An 11,506-nucleotide genomic window follows, 5' to 3' on the forward strand; every position below is an offset into this window, starting at 1 on the left:
GGATTGGGGGGGGAAGGGGGGGGGTGGGGGTTGGGGGGTACAACATCGTGATGTCTATCAGCCATCGTCTATCGGCCCAACCCTAGTGTCTATGTTAGGATCTGATGGTGTTTTGTCTGTCATGTGACCCTGTGCACTATATAAGTATTAGCTATGATTTATAGACAGGCTACTTACGATGAACTCGGATTCATTATGTTGTTTTCTACTGTGCCACCTGTATTATTATGGTGTTAATCAGTACATTTTAAGGTAAAATATAAATTTGGGTAGTTTAAGTAAATCGGTATAATAAATGCATTAGGTATCAACATGCTATCATGTCATACCCGAAACACTGTCATTTTGTATTATTTATGGTGAATTTCAGCTGCTGTTTTTATGGTAAATTTAACAGGATATTTTTTTACACCGTAGTTACTTGCAGAACAAACCTTACCTTAATTTACCACAACTTTTAAACCTCGGATTTGTGATATGTTCATAAAGCATCTTTATAATTTAAAAACATTGAGAAAATACCTAGAAAAAAATATTGGTCACACTTTTTTTAAGGTCCAATTCTCGCTATTAACAAACCATTAACTACGACTTTTGTTAATTTGCTGCGTATTAGTAGTTAGTAAGGTAGTTTTTAAGTTTAGGTATAGAATTAGGGATGTAGAATATGGTCATGCAGAATATGTGCTTTAGAAGTACTAATAAACAGCCAATATGTTAATAATAGGCATGCTATTAAGCAACTAGTTAATAGTGAGTATTGGTCCCTATACTAAAGTATAACCAAAATATTTATTTCAAACAAAATCAAGTCTCCAGAAATGGAGGAGATAAAACAAAGTGAAACAAAGTATTTTTTCTTAGTGAACTACACAAAATAGCCTTCTTATCAATGTACAGAGGAGCGCAGAAGTGAATCACTGTGGCCTTTTTTACACACAGACGGTGGGGGAGCACAGGGCCTCACAACTGAACTGCTGTCTGCTCACTCTACAAGCGCTCGAATCACATCTGACCCCAAAAGAAAACACATTAATCTAAAGCCAGTAGCTGATGTCTAATGGAAAAAATGGTATTAGATCCAAAGCGGAAATGGTCAGTAAATCTGCTGATCTGTTATGATTTATGTGTATTGGCCTCATATAAATAACAAGCGTGAAGCAGTAGCCGAGAGCAACTACTGTACTATTCTGGACCATAGTCAACATCTCAGATTCAACTATGCAAGCAGATACAAACTGTTAAGGTGTGGCCTCTTGTCTACAACTTCAACAAAAGACCTCAAAGGGAGTTTCCATTCCCAAGGCCAAAGAAAAACACATTTTCTCAATAACTGGCTGTCGGAGAACCAATAAAACCCTGTCTTAATCAGTTCCTCTTAGCTACAAAGTACAACAACAGCTTGAAAAGCAGACATCCTTATTTGAGGTGCTAAGAGACATCCAAGTTGCAATCAGTATTTGTAAACTAATTTTACAATATTATGCAAATGTAAACATTAAAGAAGGTGTTTACTCAAAAATATTGTTTCTATCATCATTTATTTACCCTCATGTAGCTACAAAAGAAAATATGACTTTCTTTTGTGAAACAAAAAAAGAGAGACTCTGAAGTAGGGATGTTGCAATATAGCGACAACTGTGGTATTTTTCTTTTCAAAATTTCTAGACATTGCGATACCACTGTTAACATGAATCATAGCATTGGATTTGGTTATGTCATTTTTCTTTTCAAAATGTTTATAGATATTGCAATAATATTTGTTAACGTGAATCATAGCTTTCGATTTTATCATGCCATTTTTCCTTTTCAAAATTCCTATGGATATTGCGATAATATTATTAACGTCATTGAGAGCATTAGACTTAGTTATCATGGCTTTTTCTTCTCAAAATTTCTATAGATATTGTAATAATATTGTTAACATGAATCATAGTGTTGGATTTTGTTATCATGGTGTTTTTTCTTTTCGAAATTTCTATATATATCGTGATAATATTGTTAACGTCATTCAGAGCATTAGACTTAGTTATCACGGCATTTTCTTAAAAGTTCTATAGATATTGTCATTATGATATTGTTAATGTGAATCATAGCATTGGATTTTGTTATCATGACATTTTTCTTTCAAAGTTTCTATATTGTATATTTGTATATTGTATATCTATATTCTATATTGTAATAATATTACTGTTAACATGAATCATAGCATTGGGCTTATTTATCATGCCTTTTTTTCTTAATTTCCAATAGATATCACAATAGTATTGTTAACATGAATTATAGTTATCATGACATTTTCTTTTCATTTCTTTTCTATGGATATAACGTGAATTAACGTGACTTTATGGCATTTTTCTTTTCAAAATTTCTATAAATAATATCGACTGTGGAGCTCTAGAAATTATAAAAGAGCACCATAAATGTAGTCCATATTGACTTTTATGCTTTATTTCAAGTCTTTTTAATCCATGATATCTTTGTGAGATATCATAATAGAACAGACACAAAATTTGAGTAGCTGTGTGAAAAATTCACAAAAAACATTCATTTGATTTCAAGATTATCACTTGTGCCTGTTCAAATATGGCATCTCAAAGATATTCAAGTTATTGGTTCTCCTGTGTCTTGCGACAAATCGAGATGTAATTTTATTTAAATTTGAACGCAAGCATGAATGAATGGCAATATTATACTATTATCTGGTTTTTACACAACTTGACACCATCCACAGTCATTGTATGGAAAAGGGCAGCACGAACATTCTAATAAACATCTGACTCGGTGTTCATACAAATGAAAGAAAGTCATATGAATCTGAAACAACATACGGGGGAATAAATGATGACAATGTTTTCATTTCTGGGTGAACCATCACTTTAAGCATCAGATAAGACCAAGGATGGAGAGAGAAATGCAGAAAGAAGAGATAAACAGGGTGAGGCTGTAAAAGGGCCATTCTTTCCCCACATAATCCCAAGAGCTAGAAAAACAGATTGTGATACAGAGAGTAAGTGAGTTGGAGAAAGAGTTACCGGTAACCCCACCTTGCCGAATAGAACAGTGGGATGTAAAGAAAGAGCTGTCTGGGGGTAAAGTTATAGGCCACAAACAAGTGCCTGTTAGATAACATGAGAACGGAGCCTGTATCTCTTTCCTCAATGCTTTGCCCCAAAACTAGACCCTTTCCCGCTGTACAACTGGACGTACGCCAGAGGATACTTGCTCAAGTCCATATATACAGTGACAGAAGACACGGGTCACTGCACAGCCATGGAATCAGAGATGTCATGGGATTCGCAGAAGGCCCAGACAGGTTTGTAGAGCGGGAGGATTTCGGTTTCAGCCCCCTGGTTAGAGTAATACCATCTTCTCCAAGGTCAATGATGTAGTTCCAAAGAACCTACAACAGCTGCTTGTGTGGAAGGTCATAACTGATGCTCATTTGTCCCACATACCCTCTCGGAAAGCTCGGAACGATGGCTTCCATTAGCGAGATCAGAGAACAGCTCATCAAGGGAGGGGTGAAACAGAAGAGCCTCTTGACGGGAATATCTGGTCTAAATTTCCACCATCGAATCCCTTTTACACAAAAACATTCTCCACAAAAATCAGTGTAGACTCCAGTTCTTACCATCTGCCTGATTCCACTGAGGACAGTGAACCTTCTCGCCCACATGTGTGGTGATCTGGTTAGTTAAAACCACCTGAGGGAGACAGAAAGGAAACATCTGTACATGAGTTCAGTCCAGTTTGAATGGATCACACAAAGATGAGAATAAACAGTCTGCTGTCACTATGGAAGTACTTAACAACTGCTGGCATCACTCATTACATAATGGTATATACATGCAGGTAAAGAACAGGCAAACAAATTCTAGCAGGGCCTCCAGCATGACCATCATTTTAGCACGTATCATCTTAAAGGTGATCCAAGATGTTCATGTCTTTCTTTTTTCAGTAGACAAGAAATTGAGGAAAACATTCCAGGATTTTTCTCCATATAGTGGACTTGAATGGGAGCCAACAGGTTGAATGTCCAAATTACAGTTTCAATGCAGCTTCAAAGGGCTCAACACGATCCCAGCCGAGGAATAAGTGTCTTATCTAGTGAAACGATGTAATTTTCTAAAAAAAAAGAAAACTACATTTTAACCACAAATGCTCGTCTTGCACTAGCTCGACTTCACACATTACGTAGTCAAGTTGGATAGGTCACACGTGACGCAGGCGGAAGTACCGACCCAGTATTTACAAAGCAAACTCGCAAAGAAAGTCAAACACCTTTATAAAAAAAAGGTAAAACAACAATGTCGGATGATTTTGAAGTTTGAGAAGAAAATTTGATGTTTTCGCCCTACCCTACCTTTTTGAAGTACACAGACGAAGAACTAACCATGTAATGTGATTACGTAATGCGTGAAGTCGCACATGCTCATCGCAGAGCTAGTGCAAGATGAGCATTTGACGTTAAAAAGTACATATTTATTTTTTTAGACCGATTGTTTCAGTAGATAAGACTGGCTAGGATAGTCTAGAGCCCTTTGAAGCTGCATTGAAACTGCAGTTTGGACCTTCAACCCATTGGCTACCACTGAAGTCCACAATATGGAGAAAAATACTGGAACATTTTCCTCAAAAACCTTAATTTCTTTTCGACTGAACAAAGAAAGACATGAATATCTTGGGTGACATGGGGGTGAGTAGATTATCAGGAAGTTTTATTCTGGAAGTGAACTAATCCTTTAAATTAAACTCTGCGGACCCGGATACCGGTCCAAAATCGCGTTAAAAATGTTTATGCTTCATTTACATAGCCGTCCTTATATGGTATCAGCCCATATATGGGTTCATTTGAAAGCTTGGAGTGTCTTCTTTACAAAGAATACCATTCCTTTTGGTTTTTATATTCATAAAGCAGTAAAATTAAGTTGTCCAGATTGCGCAATAGACGCTCGTCTGGGGGAGACGCACTCTCCATATCAAAAGCGCGCACAGCCAGCGTGTCTGATGTTATAGAGATCTGTGGTCGCTTGTGGACTGCAATTGGTCAGATTACATGTCTCAACTCGGCGGCCATTTCAGAGCCGTGAAATTTGACACCTCTGCGTCACTAGAGGGCTAAGGCTTTATGAGCGTGTGTTTGAGCGTTTTTGATATTGTAAGCATTGTTGTGAAACGTAAAAGCACAGCTAGCAAGCTGATACACTGTTTATTGACAGAAAAGTACAGTACATTATGCATTTCAGTGAATATACAGTAAATATACATGGATAAAAAACACCCTGAGCTTATTAAGGCCAGCGGCGACAGCCGACCAAGGACAGTATGTCACTTCTCAGATATTCCAAGACCCACCAAACGCGATTCAACATGTTCAATTAATCTCCGGCAAACACCAACAGGGGTAACACATTGATTAAAAAAACTTAACAAATGTGCCTGTTGCCATTTGTCGGCATCTGTTGGTGCAGATTGAACTGGCCTTTACAGAGCGCAACAGTTGTGTTCCGGAAGTAAAAACGCCATTCATTTTCTCCATAGGGAAAAATATTTTAACAATAACAGATAAACCTTTAAAAACAGACCTGTTATGAGCTCTAAGGTTGCAAAATCAATTGTATATGCTTTTGTCGAACCCATCTGTTCACTCTAATTCAACTTAAATTTAACAATCATGCCTCATAGCAGAATTCATGGTGAAAAACTACATTACCCATGATGCTGTACAGAAAATTCCACCAATCAGAGTCGCAGTGAGCAAAGAGGGCTAATAATAACAAATATAATTTATGAATTGCGTGATTTTCAGAGGCTTTTCTGATAGGGCTTTTCCAGAAATATGCACAAGGGACTGTTGCTTACAACATGATCTATTTTAACTACTAATTATGGAGTTAATTAAAATATAGCAGTACGACATTCACAGTACTTAAGCTTGCACGGAAAAAGACAAAAAGATAGAGCGAAAATTGTTGTAACTAGGTCGAAGTTCTGATTTGATTAAACACAGTACTTGCACTGGTGTATATCTTACATGGCTCTCTTTCTCAAAAATACACAAATAAAAACAACCAGCCAAAACCTAAAACATTTCAACATTACTTTATATGAATAAAGCTTGGGAGAACAAACTTAATAACCTTATTTTACGGTTTGGCTCTAGGTGCTAAAGTGTAAGGTTTTATTTTGGAAAGGTAATGGGTTGACCTAGTTTACGGTTATGAGCTTTTATGTGTGTGAGGGGGCTATAACATAGTTACCTACCTCTAGGAGTTATCTAGCATGTGGTTTCATGTTGAGGCCCATTTCTACTGCTGTGGAAAGCTGTATTAAAACTCACTTGTCAGTGTCAAGCAGACATTTATTGCACTGATTTAAAACACAAAAGCTATCTTTAAAATGAGCATGGCTGGAGGGGACCACAGGCAAACTGTAGATCAGATGAGTTTGGGGTTTCAGCCTGGGATGTCCTCTGAGAACAGTTGAGTAGTTATTTTGAAATAAGGGAATGCCCAGTATTTTGTTGTAGCACACTATTTAAACTTGATCCCAATGTCAACAAAACCCGAAAATAGTCAATAAAATGATAAATTCATTCTAGTTTGCCTTAAGTAACTATAAACATGACCTGTAACCGCATTTGTAATGCAACCCATATTAAATTATTGTTTGTTAATACAGCAGTCTAAAAATCAGGAATTTTAAAATATAAAATTTGAGAAATACTATAAATAAGTTATGCTGCTGCCATTAAAGCAAAAAGGAGGCATGCAAAATACTAAAAAGCTTATGCTGACTGCTACTCTTTTGCCCTTTCAGCAAATTATATCATAATATTTCAGAATTTATTAATTCTTTAATAAAACTGTAATGATTATATATTCTGTTTTAAATTAAAAAAAACGGCAAAATATAAGCAATTAACAAATTTATATGGATTCCTTAGTTTTTTATGCTTCTCTATAATAATATTAATGATTTAAATATTTTAAATGTTATTTGCTGGAAATATGTATTAAATACAAACAAAATTAAAGAGTCAATTAACAATCATGAATTTCTTAGTATTTTATATGTTTATCAATAATAATAATAATAATAATAATAATAATAAAAATAACATTAGTAAAAATAAGAGTAATACTTTAAAATTATCATTTGCTGAAAATATTAATTAATTAAATCAACACAAAAATAAATAGAAATACAAAAGCAATTAACAAATTAACATGAATTTCTTAGCATTTTATGTTTCTCTGTAACAACAACAGTAGTAGTAGTAGTAGTAGTAGTAGTAATAATAATAATAATAATAACTTAAATGTTTAATTATTTGCTGGAAAAAAATGTGTTGAACAGAAGCAAAAATAAATAAAAATTTAAAAGCAATTGACATGACTTTGTTATTTCATATGTTTCTCTATATCAATCATTAAAATTGAAATGATTAAAATATAATTTGCTTGAAATATGTATTAAATTAGAAAGAAAGAAAAAATTGGACCCCACTGTATGCATTAATTTGTACTAGTGGATAAGAGGAGTAGATAGAGCAAAACCTAATCCAGGATCAGCCCTCTAGCTGTTATACTCTTTATAAGCAGGAAGCGGAATCCTACCTTTCCTCTTCGAGATAAAAGTGAAGATCTTAGACTAGTGCGGAAATTCCCAAGATCAGATAACACGGACAAGGAGCAGGTTTTGTGTGAATGGGCCTAGAGCAGGGGTGCTCAAACATGGTCCTGGAGGGCCGGTGTCCTGCAGAGTTTAGCTCCAGCTTGCCTCAACACACCTGCCTTCAAGTTTCTAGTATGCCTAGTAAGATCTTGATTAGCTGCTTCAGGTGTGTTTAATTGGGGTTGGAGCTAAACTCTTCAGGACACTGACCCTCCAGGACCGAGTTTGGACAGCCCTGGCCTAGAGTGTTTTTCTACAGTGAGCAAAGAGGGCTAAAAGAGATATGCAGCTCTGCCCACTCCCATGAAACTGTCTCCTTGTGCTCTCAAAATACTTCAAAATTTGCATATGCATATTTTGCATAGGACTTAACACATATTCTTTCTATAGACACAGCCAACATCTTTTAAATAATACTGTAGTTTTAAATTTCTCCATTGTTTTTAAATTGGATTAATGTCATTCTCAGTAGTTGATGGGACTGTAGTTCTTTCCCTCACTAAAGCTGTTACTACATATATATATATATATATATATATATATATATATATCCAGGACCGAGTTTGGACAGCCCTGGCCTAGAGTGTTTTTCTAACTAATCTGGGCTCTCTGATGCCCTCTGGTGTTTAAAATATAGAGGTGACCTAAAATAAGGCACTGAAACTCATAAACGTAAATGTGTAGCGACACCTTGTGGTTGAACGCATGTACTACAAGTGTAAGATTTTTGCAAAAGTCAGATATGCACATACACACAACCATGTAAACAGACTCACTGGGATGCAGAACGCCTGCGAGAGGTACTTCAGTACGCCGGCTTCCTGGCCCAGTAGGTTACTCCTGAGCATTAGATTTCCCGGCAGCGACGTGTCAAACTCCTTCCTCACAACAGAAGCCACAGAATCCAAAATAAGAAGCCCAGCTCGACACGCAATTATGTCTTCCTCCAGACGCTCCAGCCTGTGCAACATCAATAAAACGCCCCACTAATGTGTGTTCACAAGCTTAAATACAGCCTGGCATAACAAAAGAGACTATCATGACCTCCTTTATAATCATTTATGCAATAATGCTATAGTCAATCCATTTAAATTCAGGATTTGTATCATTGCATTTTCATTTTATATTTACATTTACATATTTAGCAGACTTAAACCAAAAACGTACATATATATGTGTTTAGCGGATGTTTTTTTTTTCTTCTCAATTGTATTCAAGGTATACACTACCAGTGACAAGTTTGGAATAATTCAGATTAAAAAAAAAGAAAACAACTCTATTCATATCACATAATACAGTAAAAGCATAATTGTTTTGTATTTTTAATGTTTTTTGATCAGAAATCATTCTAATATGCTTTGACATCACAAGACTAAATTATATATATATATATATGTGTGTGTGTGTGTGTGTGTGTGATATCGTAAAAAAGAAAACAGCTATTTATTAATTATTAATTCATTCATTATTTCAAACTTTTAGAGTAAATGTTGTAATTTCATGGCACCCATTCCATTCCCTTGGAACCAAAACCAAAACACTGGTGTTGCTAGCGCCACACTCTATAGTTTGAGCTGATCCCCTAAAAGCCCTGCATAGAAATTAGAAATTAAATAGAAGCCGGAGTGAATCAGAGTGAAAATGAATAAAAAGGAAAAATGACAGGTTTCATTTTTAGGTTAACTGTTACTTTGAAAGTACAGTAAACTGACTGAAATATAATTAAATATGTATAGGTGTTTGGGAAGTGTTCCAACCTATTCAGGACATCTTGACAGGTCAGTTCCCTGAAGAGATGAACACGAGACGCCATCTCCAGCAGACGCTCCTTCACCGAGAAGAATTCTGGGAATCTGGCCTGTGCCATTTCAACCAATCTTAGAGAGGTAGATTGTTAATTTGAGAGAAACACAAAAAGGTCACGAGAGAGAGTGAGCAAACTTTTTGAACACCTTTCAGCAGAGAATGCCGACTCTGTGTCGATGAAGATGACTCCACTGTCCAGACCTCCCATACTCCTCGGCAGTGTAGCCAAAACACTGAGCATTATACACAACTGAGTCTTTCCACAGCCTGATGGGCCTGTCACCTGACAATCAACACAGACATGTCATGATAGTTCACCCAGAAATGATGACTGGCATAATTTATGCACTTTCATATCATTCCAAACCTTTATAATGTTATGCTGATATATAAAAAGTAAATTAGCCCTTAAATCAAATATTGCACAAGTCGGTTTGAAATGTAAATCAAACAAAAATGATTAGAGTACGTTTTACACGAAAATGCCATTTCCGCTTTTCTAGGTCAAAATGCCATGTTTAAATCAATATGTAACTTGCTGTTTCTTTTGAAAATAAATGAGCTCTTAAATCAAATATTGCACAAGTTTGACATAATGACCAATCAATGACATTTGATTGTCACTGAATGAACACTTGATTTCTGAAGGATCATGTGACACTGAAGTCTGGCATAATGGCTACTGAAAACTCAGGAAAACAATTACAATGTAAAATATATTCACATAGAACACAGTTGTTTTTAACTGTAATAATATTTTACCATTTTACATAAATCGTAATTATTTCAAACGCTTGACCAGTAGTGTAAATAATAATGACATGAGGTTGTTCACTAGTAGACTACCTCAGTGAGAGCACCCCGTGGCAGTCCTCCACGCAGTAATCTGTCCAGGGCAGGAAGTGATGTGGAGAAACACATCTCTCCCTTCTTCCTCCACAAATCCCATGCCTGTCATCATCACAAACACACCACTCACTGCTAATGAAAGACTTCTGGAGTTAAATCATCGACAGCATCTGCTGATGGGGTCAGAGACTCACGCTGCTCACAGCCGGTGCGCAGGCTTTACTGAGCAGCCGCAGGAGATCCAGAGCCGCGGGGTAACTGAGTCCAGCCAGCCGCATGAGCTCCACGGGTGTGATGGACAGGACATCCTGCAGGCCACAGAGCACACACGCTTACAGAAGCCTCCTCCATTAATATAATAACAGAGCAGGAGGCTTGAGGCAGGGTCTCTCACCTGGCAGGTTTCCAGTTGATGGCGCTTGAGTCGCTCGCAGAGCTCCGCTGAGACGCCCGTCCTCCGTAACTTCTTACTTGCCATTGACACGAAATAACCGTTATAAGAGTTATGCGAGCGTTATATAACTATAATAAATGACACCCTTCCGTAACGATTGCACACATGACACAGAGAGCTTTAGGATTAAACTTTTCCATGAAAAAAAAAAAAACGTTATGAGTTTTGAAATAGCGAAGCGCGCCCGGAAGCAAACGAAAAAATGTAGTGCATGTGGATTGTGGGTAATGTAGTTTATGATGTAAATGAAGCTGTTTTTGTTTGTTTGTTTTGTTTTTGTTTTTTAACCTACAAAATTCTTTTTATTTATTTATTTTTAAATAAAGATTGTACGACACCTTAATTTTATTGCACATTATTATTATTATTATTATTATTTACAGTGCAAGACAGGGAACATACCAAAGATTGTACCACTCATATATATATACATATATATTATAAGTTTACAAGTTTTTGTTTACATAATATATGTGTGTGTGCTGTGTATATTTATTATGTATATATAAATACACACACATACAGTATATATTTTGGAAATATTTACATGCATTTATATATACATTTATATTCTTATATTTTATATTATATATACATATATTTAATATATAAACATAACATATTTTTCGTATATATATATATATACTGTATGTGTGTGTGTGTGTATTTATATATACATAATAAATATACACAGCACACACACATATATTATGTAAA

General features: G+C 35.8%; 1 protein-coding gene across 5 annotated transcripts in view; it reads right to left on the reverse strand.

Moving 5' to 3' along the window:
- LOC107664825 (DNA repair protein RAD51 homolog 2-like) overlaps positions 1–10,971 on the reverse strand; it is a 46,375-nt gene extending 35,404 nt beyond the window's left edge. For 4 of the 5 annotated variants that reach the window (XR_001631493.1, XR_001631494.1, XM_016455499.1 and 1 more), the window contains exons 1-7: positions 10,730–10,971; positions 10,530–10,643; positions 10,333–10,437; positions 9,633–9,769; positions 9,438–9,557; positions 8,457–8,640; positions 3,635–3,707 (exon numbers count right to left, since the gene is read on the reverse strand). Coding sequence is in view for 2 of the 5 variants with exons in the window: in XM_016455499.1 (XP_016310985.1) it covers positions 3,635–3,707; positions 8,457–8,640; positions 9,438–9,557; positions 9,633–9,769; positions 10,333–10,437; positions 10,530–10,643; positions 10,730–10,813 (817 nt within the window). In the remaining 3 variants the exon portion in view is untranslated. The remainder of the gene's footprint in view (positions 1–3,634; positions 3,708–8,456; positions 8,641–9,437; positions 9,558–9,632; positions 9,770–10,332; positions 10,438–10,529; positions 10,644–10,729) is intronic. The other variant, XR_001631495.1, reaches the window with a different exon arrangement.
- Between the last annotated feature and the right edge of the window lie 535 nt (positions 10,972–11,506).

This window comes from Sinocyclocheilus anshuiensis, unplaced genomic scaffold (genome assembly GCF_001515605.1).
Source record: "Sinocyclocheilus anshuiensis isolate Anshui unplaced genomic scaffold, SAMN03320099.WGS_v1.1 scaffold135, whole genome shotgun sequence".
Taxonomy (NCBI): domain Eukaryota; kingdom Metazoa; phylum Chordata; class Actinopteri; order Cypriniformes; family Cyprinidae; genus Sinocyclocheilus; species Sinocyclocheilus anshuiensis.